The 12,279-nt window shown below is 57.6% G+C and overlaps 4 protein-coding genes and 1 non-coding gene across 5 annotated transcripts; 3 read left to right on the top strand and 2 right to left on the bottom strand.

Moving 5' to 3' along the window:
* Positions 1–644: 644 nt before the first annotated feature.
* On the top strand, positions 645–760 carry DCS_r18. The gene has a single exon (XR_005881877.1). It is a non-coding gene; the product is annotated as a 5S ribosomal RNA (ribosomal RNA).
* Positions 761–1,487: 727 nt separating this feature from the next.
* Positions 1,488–3,456, top strand: DCS_01056 (uncharacterized protein; the record flags this gene model as incomplete). The annotated part of the gene is made up of 2 exons (XM_040798391.1): positions 1,488–2,780; positions 2,827–3,456. 2 exons carry the CDS (start codon positions 1,488–1,490, stop codon positions 3,454–3,456), a joined length of 1,923 nt encoding a protein of 640 aa, XP_040659274.1.
* A 261-nt stretch (positions 3,457–3,717) lies between these two features.
* Positions 3,718–4,584, bottom strand: DCS_01055 (vacuolar ATP synthase subunit E; the record flags this gene model as incomplete). Its single annotated transcript, XM_040798390.1, has 1 exon — positions 3,718–4,584. The coding sequence occupies one exon, from the start codon at positions 4,582–4,584 to the stop codon at positions 3,718–3,720; it is 867 nt and encodes a 288-aa protein (XP_040659273.1).
* A 1,084-nt stretch (positions 4,585–5,668) lies between these two features.
* DCS_01054 (uncharacterized protein) lies at positions 5,669–7,331 on the top strand (the record flags this gene model as incomplete). Its single annotated transcript, XM_040798389.1, has 2 exons — positions 5,669–5,710; positions 5,772–7,331. 2 exons carry the CDS (start codon positions 5,669–5,671, stop codon positions 7,329–7,331), a joined length of 1,602 nt encoding a protein of 533 aa, XP_040659272.1.
* A 592-nt stretch (positions 7,332–7,923) lies between these two features.
* Positions 7,924–10,112, bottom strand: DCS_01053 (tetraspanin; the record flags this gene model as incomplete). Its single annotated transcript, XM_040798388.1, has 5 exons — positions 7,924–8,030; positions 8,139–8,304; positions 8,398–9,196; positions 9,246–9,635; positions 9,691–10,112. The coding sequence occupies 5 exons, from the start codon at positions 10,110–10,112 to the stop codon at positions 7,924–7,926; spliced, it is 1,884 nt and encodes a 627-aa protein (XP_040659271.1).
* Between the last annotated feature and the right edge of the window lie 2,167 nt (positions 10,113–12,279).

Raw genomic sequence — 12,279 nt, 5'->3', positions numbered from 1 at the left:
ATGACCACCAATCTGCACTTTCGAGGTCGACTCAAGCGCTGCAGGGTGTTCCGAAATCTGAGTTCCAAGCATGTTGGTATTGTACGCATTGGCTTCTTTGCCTTGCCATATTCGAGAGACGTCTTCCCACTTGAACTACCAGGTGGTGCTTTGCAGGCGCTGGACAATGTACTCCGAGTAAACGTTGTCTGAGTTGTCACCTACTGTGACTCTTACTCCCAGCCTACATCGCTGTAACGATGGATAGCAACAAGCGAGTCGCGACTGACACCCAGAGGTATCGGTCGTGTGTTCTAGCAGCTGCGAATATAAAATAAAGGTATTTTGTTTCATTTCGAGCGAGGACTGTAATCCCAATCGGCGAGAACCTTTCGAGGGCAAGGCGCTGTGGCGTGGCATGCAAGTATGCCCAAACGACAAAAACAAGGGACAGCGGGAGAGAGCGCGGGCGTGGAATCCACGTCGGAGTAACGCACTGTAATGCTAGGTGCAAGTACTCCGTACATGTAATTACTCCGTACGGTACATCATGTTGTCGGCACGACATCGCGCCGGGGTCGGAAGCGGTCGCACGTCAAGGAGAGTCCGGTTACGCTCAGTGGATGATGCGTATTTAGTCATGTCTACACTACTGACAGTCACATACGACCATAGGCAGTGGAAAATACTGGATCCCGTCTGCTCTCCACACGTCAAGCCACTGACCGGCAGATTAGTAGTTGAGTCGGTGACGATCAGCGAACACCGGCTGTTGTATGTGTTTATTTTTCCCCTCTTTTTGCTCCCATTCATACTTGTGACGCTCAACATGCCAGTGTACTTATTTAAGTAGGTACGAGTAATTGATGCTGTACTTGCAGGTTCTTGCATAACATCAAATTCTCCTGCTGGCATACCTGAGGCCCTCAAAGGTACTCCGTATAGTACTGTAATGTTTCTAGGTTGCTGCTCCGTAATTCATGGATTTGAAGTTTTTAACATATAAGTACCTAATTATGTAAGTACATTGTTGTGCAAGTAAGTATTCTTGGAGTACTCCGTACCGTAACTTAACAGTACATACGAGTACGGAGTACAAAGTACAAGTACTGTTCTTCAAAGTACTCATGCTTGGAGCCCAACCGAGAACAAGCGGGGCCATCTCAGCACAGAGACCCGGCACAATTCGTCAGCCGCCATGCACTAGGATTGATTGTCTCTAATTCTTGCAATTTATTTGCTAATGCCTGATACTAAAGCACCCAAGCACACGTACCTAGGTGACCCCCTGCGCTCACAGTACCTTTTACTTAGTTACTAATGACATACTCCGTACATGGATTAATTAACTCGGCTCTCTCAACGCGTGCATCGGGCTTCACAATTCACGTCTCGCGTTTTGTGACGGCTTCCTTCCATCGCTCGAGAACAAGGCCCCAAAGCCGCAGCCACCATCATCCGTGCTCTGCGCCGCCGAGTAGTTTCTTTTTGGCCAGGTCGCCTCCGTCATGCCACCTCGGAACCTCACAAGCAAGGACACGAATAGCGGCAACATTCTCAAGTTTTTCAAGCCCGTCTCCGTCTCGACGTCGCAACCTGGGCCACCGTCGTCGTCATCGGCACGGCAACAAACGCCTCCGCAAGCCTCCTCCTCAGCCTTCTCCGGACCGCCATCCCCCTCTCCGCTCCCTCCGTCTCCCTCATCCTTCAAACGCGCCAGCGTCACGACACCGACTCGTCTACCCGTTCCACTCCCCGACGAGATAGCTGCGTCCGATGACGACGAGAACGAAGATGGCCATTCCTCCGATGACTCCCTCGAAGACCTATCCACGCTTCTGGGGCGCAGCAGGAACCTTCCCTCGCCGCCGAAGCCGCATCTCGACCCCTTCTCCACCCCGCGAGCCAAGAGGGCTGGACAGGGATTCCATGCAAGCCCGCTTGCTGTCATGACCAAGCACAGGTTCGACATGAAGACGCTCGCCAATGATGCGAAGAAGGACGATGCGACGACTGCGAGCTCTATGAGGGTCAAAGCCGCCGCCGAGGAGGCCAAGACGAAGTTGGCCGCGTCGACCAAGAAGTCGGAGCGTGCCGGCCACGGTGTCGCCGAGATTGTCGGAGAAAAGGGGGGCCAAGATGCCCGAAAGGTCCTCAGAGCAGTCCAGAGGTCGGAGGCTGGAAAGTCCCAACCTCGATTCTGCTTTTTCGACCCTGATTATAGAACCCCTCCTTCCAAGCGGCCGCCGAAGGAGGGCAACAACGGGCCGTGGCGTTTGCTGACCGAAGGGACCGCCAACGTAAGAGAGCAGCATCTCGCCTCCGGCTTGCCTCAGTCCATGGTCCGCAAGATGGCCTGCCTGCCAGACTCCCTGTTCGAATGGATTCTCGACGAGCTGTGCACTCAAACGTCGGTCATCATGCGCCAAGGGTACTGCGATTTGATCGCCCATTGCCCGGACCAGGTCGAGCGGCTCGTCACACCTGAGCGTCTTGAGCATTTATTCATTCGACTCGGCGCCAATAAGCATCTTGGAGACAAGAGCAAGGGGATGATGGAGCGTTACCTGGACTGTGAACCATATCAGGACCGTGACTGGTCATGCCTCCGCTCCTTCCTCGCACTGTTGACTGCAGTCTCCGGTCATCTCTCCGTACCGGCCGTCCAGTATGCGATGCGAACCCTCTTGGCCATGTCGATGGACAAGTTTCTCATCTGCAACATGGATGCACTGATGGCCCACGAGGCCGCCATTCAACACCTGGCCGGTGCCATGCCTCGCTCCTCGTGGGACTCATTTGTAAGCCGTTACCCGGAAGCCCCCCAGTTCCATGCTGACGGCGCAGTGCTCCGAAACGTGCTCATCTTTGTGCACGAACATCGCATCACAAAGCATCCGGGCCAACGCACTTCTCTGCCTCCCGGTGAGCAACCGAAGAACGCATGATTTGCGCCGCCGGCTGGCTGTGGTGTTCCTCTTCAAGGACACGTCCCTTGGCCGATACAACGGCGAAGACACCGTCACGCTTTTGGGCCTCACCAATCTGTTGGCTGGAGATGACTTCGCCATCAACGCTGATACTGACTTCTCGGAGCTCAAAGCGAGCGTCATCATGCTAGACATGGCCATCGATGACGGCTCCGCCGCATCATTTGATGATGCAGAGGAGGAGGCCGCGTTCAACCGCCAAGTGGACGAGCTGGCCTCGAGGCTACGAGAGATTTGGAGAAAGATCAACGACTCGGGCATGAAGCTAGCGCGCACCGAGGCCAAGAGCGTTGTCGAGTGGGTCCAGCAGCGGCTGTCCAACGAAGTTCGGACGAGGAGAATGGTCAAGAAGAGCATATTTGACCTCCCGGGACAGGGAGAGGAACCGTCGTTGCCGCGGCAGCAGGACTTTGTGAAGCGCTTTCTGCAGAGGCCGCCAAAGTCGCCTCGTGTGGATGCGGATTGCATCGTCGTTGCGGTACCATAGCGTACGTAGCCTAGGCTCCGGGGTCGGTTCGGGCTTTCATCTGATTCATGCTTGCACGGGCACCTCCGCCGTCGGGTGTTCGGCCTCGAAGGATGAGAATCGGCTCATGGCACCTACACTGTAGCCTCTAAAATACATTCCAGGCAAGCGCATTCGGAGAGAAGCAATGCAGGCATCTTGATGCATACAAAAACACGCACGTCTCACCACTCCGACCGCCTCCACCGACAGAGCGTCACCTTCAATGACGGCCACGTCGCCTCAGTCAAAGAACTTTCGGTTCGGGTTCTTTCCAAACAGCGAGTGTCGCACGGCGGGGGCCGCCGAGTCCTTGAGAAGCTCCAATCGGGCCTCGAACGTGTTGTTGACGTCAATCTTGCCATTGCCGCCAATGACAATGACACCGCCCGACCTGCCATCACAACCGTTAGTTACCCGTCCGGCGCGATTCGGGGCCGATAGAATGGGAGGGCTGGGGGCGTACAAGTCGTCAGGTAGAGGGTTCTCCTTGTTGATCTTGCCCACGATGGCCTTGCCCATTTCCTTCTTATATTCGTCGGCCGCCAGCAGGGCGGCCTTCTCGACGACATCAAAGTCCGCCTTGCGGGCGCGCAGCTGCAGCTCGGGTTCGTTTAGGGCGTAGAAGCCCTCGAGGATGAGCCCCTTGAGGATGACCTGGTACCTAGCCTTGTCCTTGGCGCCATCGGCGAGCTGCTTCGCGGCCGTCTCGAATATGCCGTCGAGGAGCTCCTGGCGGGCGCCGAGGACCTTGAGCCGCGTCTTGTTGGCGACGGTCGAGCGCGTGATTTGCTGAGACATGGTCGCCTGCTTGAATTTCTTCTCGTATTGGGCGTCGATGGCATCGGTCTCCTGGCGGACAAGCTTGGACTTTTCGATCTCGAACTCTTCGTTGGCCTTGATCTCGATCTCCCGCGCTTTCTCCATGGCTTCCTGCTTGATGAAGGCCGTCATCTTGCGGAGCTCATTGTCGACCTGGTCGTCTCTGCGCATTAGCCATCTCGAAGCTACCCATCTCGAAGGGGGGTGGGGAGCGTCGTCAGGGCATCGGGTGATGCGGTGTCGACGGGCATGGCGTACCTGCTGGTCGGACAATGCGTGGTGGGACATGGCTGCGAATCTGTGCGAGGGCGGCGCGACGGTGGGTGAGAAGAGACGACGACGAGGTGAACGATTCCCAAGCACAGCCCAAGGCGGCTGCAATGTCAGGAGCGAGATGCAAGCTGGTTGTCGATGAGGTTGGGGAGAGTGGAGTTTGTCGTCGCACGGTTGGAGGTGCTGTGACGCTTTGCTGGTTCAGACCTCGAGTGAGTTCGCCTGTCGCAGCGGCCCCCCCCCCCCCCTGCGGATGGGCCCCCAGCTGGTGGGTTATCCCCGGGAGCTCGGCGAGTCGCAGCGGCCACATCAGCGCTCTCTACAACGGGAACGCTGCCCACACGCACTAATTACAGCAGTGGTAACAAACCATCACCAAAGCCACACTTGGCCCCCCGCGCGACGCCACCATTCACCCCCGATCCATCAAAGAGGACTTAGCGCTACGTGGAGGATGTGACGTCGAAATTCGTCCCCAACCTGATCATGTGACCGCACTAGCCACACTTCGAGGGGGAAGGGGGGAAGGGGGTTGCACTGCGTCGAACACGAGGTCGGATTGGCCTGTGCCGTGGCAGCATCTGAGCATAACATCTGAGCATTCTCGACCCTGACACCGACCAGCCAACCGCCTGTTACCCAGTGCCGTTCCTGCGAACTACATTTATTAACCGCTTGTCTGTTATTACTACCTTCCTTTCTTTCATTCCCCTGTGACGGCTGCTGGCCTGCGTCAGGTGCTTGCTGCTCTTCCTTCCTCATCCCTCCCCAAGCGTTTATCGAAGCGAGCAAGCGTCGGTCAGCAAAGCCCCCAAGGCGTCGACGCTTTCCTTCATCACGTCGCCCATAGCCGCAGCAATTTCCATTCTCCGTTTTCCACTTCCCCCTTCCCATTTCCGTTGGTCGTGGTGGGTGGGTGCCGGCACCCTCCTCGCTCTCGTTTCCTGATTCATCCCTTCTCGCATCAGTCAAAGCCTTGCTCGAAGTGCCATCCATTCGACAACCCGACGATCGAGACGAGACGAATTCCCCATGCGGCGGTTCGGAGACGCCGCACACTTCCCCTCCCCCAGATGACCCTCGACCCGGAGGCTGCGCGATGGAATCTCTGGGCGACATGACTCCCGGCGGGAGCATCGCTGTACGACCCCAAGCCGCGCGTGGCATGGGCAAGGGCCGAGCTAACATGTCGTGCGCCACAGCTAGGAATCTTCGTCGGCCTCATTTCGACGAGCGTGCAGAGCCTCGGCCTGACGCTGCAGCGGAAATCACATATCCTCGAGGATGAGAAGGGCCCCCACGACGTACGGCGGCCGCCCCACCGGCGTCGCAGGTGGCAGCTGGGCATGGGCATGTTCGTCGTTGCCAACCTGCTGGGGAGCACAGTCCAGATCTCGATGCTGCCGTTGCCCGTCTTGTCGACGCTGCAGGCAGCCGGCTTGGTCTTCAACTCGATATGCGCCACCTTGATCCTCAGCGAACCTTTTACGCGATGGTCACTCTGCGGCACCGTTCTCGTCACGACGGGCGCCATCCTCATTGCCGTTTTTGGCGCCATCCCATCGCCTGCGCACGACCTCGCCGAGCTGCTCGAGCTCTTCGCTCGGAGGCCTTTCATCGCGTGGATGATACTGCAAGCCTTGTTCGTCGTTGGCGTTGCCGTCGCCATTGACGTCGTCGATAAATCGTCGAGCATATCGTACAATTCCCGCTTCCGCCTGGTCCGTGGCATCACCTACGGCCTCATCAGCGGTGACCTGTCGGCCCACGCGTTGTTGTTCGCCAAATCGGCCGTCGAGCTCGTCATCAAGACGATCGGCGGCAAGAACCAGTTCGCCCACTGGCAAGCCTGGGCCATCGTCCTGGCCCTTGTCTCCCTGGCGTTGTGCCAGCTATATTACTTACACCGCGGCCTGAAACTCGTCTCGACCTCGGTGCTCTACCCCCTCGTCTTTTGCGTCTATAACATCATCGCCATCTTGGATGGCTTGATATACTTTAACCAGACGAGTCTCATCTCGGCCCTGCACGCCTGCCTCATCACGCTAGGGACCGTCATACTGCTATCGGGTGTCTTGGCTTTGAGCTGGCGGCTCAGCGACGAGCAGCATTCGCCCGGCGTTGGTCAGTCCACCCTGGCGCCCGGGCTGGGGCTCGTCGAGGACACCGAGGACGAAGAGGAGTCCCTGCTGGGATCCGAGGCCGCCGTGGAAGAAGGAGAGGTCCTCTCATACCAGACGTTTCCGGCGGCGAACGGGGAGACGACTCCGTTGACACCGACGCGAAACAAGAACTTCCGGTGGGTGGAGCGAGCCGAGATCTGGGGCGAGCTTGCCGACGACGAAGAACCGATCACGCCGATAAGCAGATTCCGATCGAACACGCTGCCAGGACGAACGGAATCTTCGCCGTTGCTGACCCCTTTCCGAGGTTCGGTGAGCGGCGCGAGGAGGACGAGCGGTGCCAGGGCTGGCGCCGAATCGACGTCTCGCAAGTTCGGCCCACGGCGGAGGAAGAGCTCGGGATTTCCGGGTCTCGTCGCGCGTCGGAACATCCGGCGGCGGGACTCGTCGGCCTCCACCTCGTTGCGCGACTTCTTTACGATCGGCTGGTGGGCGCGCAGGGGTAGCTTCTCGTCGGTAGTCAGTTCCGGCCCCGCGCCTGGCAGAAGCCCCTCACGGCTTCGTTTCAGCGAACGAAGATGCAGTCACGAGGAGCCAAGCGGCGAGAGCAGCAACAGACCGGACGACTCGGCCGTGTGAGGCAGTGCAATCACCTTTCCTCACCCCTGTGCTACGAGTTGGCGAGGCGAACTTGGCGCCCTTCAATATCATGCACACACGCACGCACACGGCAATTTGGGTATACGTGTCACAGGGCGATGCAGAGAGACTCGCACGCCTTGACACCATGAACACGAATTAAAGCACGGGCCAGCTATGGACATTTATCACTTTAGAAAGCCCGGGAGGGAGAGCGGCTATAGAGTCAGGCGAGCGGTAGTATTAGCGCGTTTTGCGGGTTTAGCAGCCATGTTTCGCTCCTAGATTTCATATTGTGTGTGGCGGGGAGGTTCATGGATAGATGAGCAGCTTCTCTGCGGGATGTAATCACATCAAGGCCATGTAACGTGATATAGTCCTTTCCGTTCCTAGAAAATCACGGCCAGCATGCGGCTGCGTTCCGACGTCTGGCGTCGGGAAGGGGGAATGGGGTGACGATGCAAACAATGCTCGAAAATACAACAGTCCAGAGCCTACAGTTCTCGTATATTGTGGTCATCATCTTCAGCCCCGGCTGATTTCGCTGTGAACTAGCCAGGTGAGCGTGACAGATGAGATGGCAACGACAGCCTCAAAATGACCGGTAGCCTCCTTTCTCATCTATCTGGCGGTATCGCTCACGCTCTTTGCGGTCCTTGAGGAGGCAGGCAATGGCCAGGATGAGGATGGTGTCGATTCCTGCGTTCACGCATCAGCCACCAATCGGGACAAAGGGGCCAGGAGTGGGTGAGAGATGCGGGACGAGAGGCGAGGGGTGAGGAGAGAGGGCAGAGGGTTACGACGAACCGACCATGCCAAAGACGGCAGTGAAGATGTTGTCGATGAAGGTGTTTGAGAAGCTCGAGATGGCCGTTCCACACCCACGGACGAGAGCGGCGGCGGCCGGGCTGGGGCACGTGTTGTCGGTGACAAAGGCTGGCGTCGTGTGGTTGAAATAGCCGCAGCATTCGAACTACAGGTGAGGCACGTCAGCCGGTGCTTGGTTGTCACTGCTTCACGGCGTTTATGCCGTGTTCCACGGCGGCCGAGGGGGGCTCATGCGTACCGTTGTTTGTATCAAGTGCTGGACGTCAGGTTTCTGGTCGAGATAGATGGGGAAGAAGGTCTCCTTTGTCCGCAGGGTCATGACCCAGAGATAGACACCGACGCAGAGGGTGAAGAGGCCGCATGCGGTGATCAAGTAGCCGGAAAGCTTGAGCCAGCTCCGCATGGGCGACAAGAGCCCCGGGATTGTGAAGAGGAAGACGACGATGATCAAGGTGCCGTTGACGATGCCGGTGCTGAGGGGAAACATTTGGTAGAGCAGGTAGCGGACGGCCTCCCTGCCGTCCTGCGGATCGTCGTTCATCTGGCCGCGGACGATGAGGGAGAAGCCGAGCTCGAGGCAGCCGGTGGCGAGGAAGACGGCATCGGCGATGAGGGCCGCGAGGAAGACTTTGTCGGGCATTGGCAAGACGGGCGACGACTCGCTCGGGGCCGAAGGAATGGGGTGCGAGGTGGCCTCCGGGAGTGTCGATGACGCCCGACTGCGTATCCGGCGAGCAGCTGGTCCGAGATTGGCCGATGGCCGGGCGAGGGACGGAGGGGATGCGGGTGCGGGTGCGGTGCGGGTGCGGGTGCGGTGCGGGTGCGGGTGCAGTCGCGAATGCTGCTGTCGACGACCGGCGTCGGCACGGGGAGGTGGTTGGACGAATACAGCGAACACGAGAGAATGTACAGGATGGTGAATGAGCGCAGCGCAGCCGCAGTCGGCCGACACGGGCAAGTGGAAAAAGAGATGAGAGAGAGACGAGGCCGCAGTCGGTTCCAGCAGGCTCAACGCCGATGCAGGTGAGAAAGCGGATCTGAATGCAGCATCGGTGTTGAGCGAGGGGCGAGGGAGAGGAGGGGGACTGGAGAGCCGGAGAAGAGCAAGAAGGCGGGCGGGAAGGCAAGAGGCGCAGTGAAGGCAGGAGGGCAGCGAGGGAAGGGGGGCATCGAGGGAAGGAGGGCAGTGAGGGAAGGAGGTCGGGCAGTGTGGGAAAGTGCCCGGGCAGTGTGGGAAGGAGGCCGGGCAGTGTGGGAAGGAGGGAGGTCACTGGTGGTGGGCGCTTAGGGAAGGCTTGGCCCGTGATGCTGGCGCTGGTTTCTCGTTTCAGGCCTGCATCACACATCCATGCGCGGCGGCGGGCACGGGCCAGTGCCGGGTGGTTCGGCCAATCAGGGGCGCGGACGGGGGGTAAAATCGCCTGATTTGGAGGTACCGTTTGCTCAACTGATTCAACGGCAGTCGGCGCCGTACACCTACGGTGCTGGTATCACTGTAATTACATCACTGTACGGTACCGTGCAGTAATACCGTGCATCTGCATCCCGCCGGTGTGCCATATGGATTTCGCCACCGAACTTGGCACCGTGTGGACGCAGGCCACTCGCTCTCGCCCCCCGAGGGGCCGAGGGGCCGAGGGCCGAGGAGGACGCTCGAGCCGGCACCGATTTCGAGTACGCTACGGGAGGCCGCTGAGCACTGCAGAGCATGTCCATGTGCCATACGGATAACTCGTCGGTCACGATAAATTGTACAGGGAAAGGCACTGCAGGGATGACGGCAGAAGTGGGTGTTGCACGCCGCACAGGTGATGGAGCGGCTGGTTGATTGATCGCCGTGAGCAATGGGGCTCCTGAGGCGCCTTCCTGGTATCCTGGTATCCTGGCATCCCGGGCGAACGAGCGAATCGACGGCCGAATGAGGGTCAAACGAGACAAGGCAGGCTGCGCCATGGTCTATGGAGTCTCTTGTACTTGATTGATGACGGGCAATTGATTGACACCGACACCGGTCGGGTCCTTCGGGTGGCACCGCACAATCGTAGGCTGTTCATGCGGTACCACCAACTCCCAAGCGCCAGGGTAGGACGAGGAGGGAGGGGATACATATACGAGTGCATACATATACCACCATACATGTTGTGTATGTTCACGAGCAAGACGGACGACCATGGGACGCCGTGGCATGTGTACGTATGTATGTCTTTTGCACATGCACGCTCGGCATCAAACCACGGCTGGAGCCAGTACGAGTCCAGCGCGGCACACCCAACCGTCCCAACATCAACGTCCGGGCGATGGCCACCTCGAAACCCCGCGACGCCAGCATGCGTTGGGGGTCCCGTCTTCCGTCACATTCGGCGTTGCCAGCGCCGGGCATGATACTACTGCCTTAACCATGGTAGCATGGCTTTCTCCCCTCGTCGAGCCGGGGCCGCCGCCGACGGACGAGGCATTGATCGGTCCAGGGTAGCGAGCAAGATGGGTGCGCGAAAGAGCTTGCCACACGACCCGCCGTATCCCACTCGCCCGAATGCCGCCTGTACGCCTCGCCGGCTTGGTGCACTCCTCCACACCGAGACGCAATGCGACATGGACAAGCCGGACACGACCGACGCGTGTGCGTTTGCATACGAGCACACTGTAGTATTGCATCGACCCCAAGAAATCGATTCCCCCAGCCAACGAACTCGAGACGTTGCAAAGCGCTGGATGCCGGCTGGCTTGCAGGTACCGAAGGGTACAAGCATGCACGAGTAGACTTATCGTGTGCGCTTGCGTGTGCTGTATTGCTCGAATACTGTACGTCCAACCTATGCTTGCTTGAGACATGCGAGTATTGAACTCGGCACGGACAAATGAGTTCCAGGGACTAGCAACCTATCCGCACGCGCGGCTTGAGACGACCGCACACCCCACCCCCAACTCCACGCCGTTCGCCAAAGCATACCAGAGGCACTGGGCGCCCTTCTTGTTGTTGCTGCGAATATCCGGCCCAACTCTCTGTCGTTTTGGACCAGCGATGCTCGATTGCCCGGGAAATCGATGCCAGTGCTGTCGACCTGCGAGCTTCTCAATTTTACAGAGGTTATTGGTTATTATTATTATTATCGTTTTTATCGAGTGCTCGTAACCGAACACACAAGGAGAGCTGGTCAAATGTGTATTGTGTGCGAGCGAATACTTGTTATTGTGCTGTTTGTACATACAGTACTCCGTGCTAGGCACTGAAATGTACTGATACACCCGGCTTTGTATTGATTACAGGACTACTCGTAGTGCTAGCAGTAATTTGCACGCCTTGCACTTGCGTACTAGGTTAGTACCTAGAACCTTAGCCACGAGGTACCTATAGCTGTGCTAACGCCTCATGCTAGAGATAATTACCAGATAGTGGTGGTAATGCCTGTGGTGGTTCCCGTAACCATCATCCTACAAGTGCTCTCTCTCTCCCGGCCCACTTGTACTCGTACCTGCAGTGTGCCAAGCACTTACAAAAAGTACTGTACTCTGTACATTTGCATGTACAGCAAGTAATTACAGCACGGAGTATTACGAAGTCCATGTATTAATAAATACTCGAACTCTTATCAGGTGCGCTCATTGATCGGGCTTGCACGGAGTAAGTACTTAGATTCCAAGGTGCTTGGCAGGTACGGACTTGGTGCCTCGTAAACACACCTACGCACCACCCACGACTGCAGGAACAACTAGTACTTGCTTTGGTGCGTGAACATGTACATCTACATGTATGTTATTACTCCGTGCACACACGTAAAGAACCAACGAGTACGGAGTACGGAGTACTCTATTACTGTACTGTAAGTAAGTGCAAGTTCTGCCTACCTGTACTTACTTACGGAGTACACGTACAGTAAATGGATACTACTTATACTTATTGTAGGTACCAGTACCGTGGTGCGGAGTACTTGTACTGTACTTGATATGCGTACATGTGCAGCACTTGGTACTTGCTCCGTTGGCTTTACTAGTGGAACTAGTGGCAGGGAAGGCGCTAGTCGCTCCAAGGAAGCAACCTTCGTTCCGCGCCAGGCCCCATTCGCACTGTGCTCTCATAGCTAGCTGCCTAAAACGGCCAAGCGCCAGGAGCCCTCGTGCC

This window comes from Drechmeria coniospora, chromosome 01, assembly GCF_001625195.1.
Source record: "Drechmeria coniospora strain ARSEF 6962 chromosome 01, whole genome shotgun sequence".
Taxonomy (NCBI): domain Eukaryota; kingdom Fungi; phylum Ascomycota; class Sordariomycetes; order Hypocreales; family Ophiocordycipitaceae; genus Drechmeria; species Drechmeria coniospora.
Note: the sequence above shows the minus strand (reverse complement) of the source record. Positions and strands in the feature narration are given on the sequence as shown.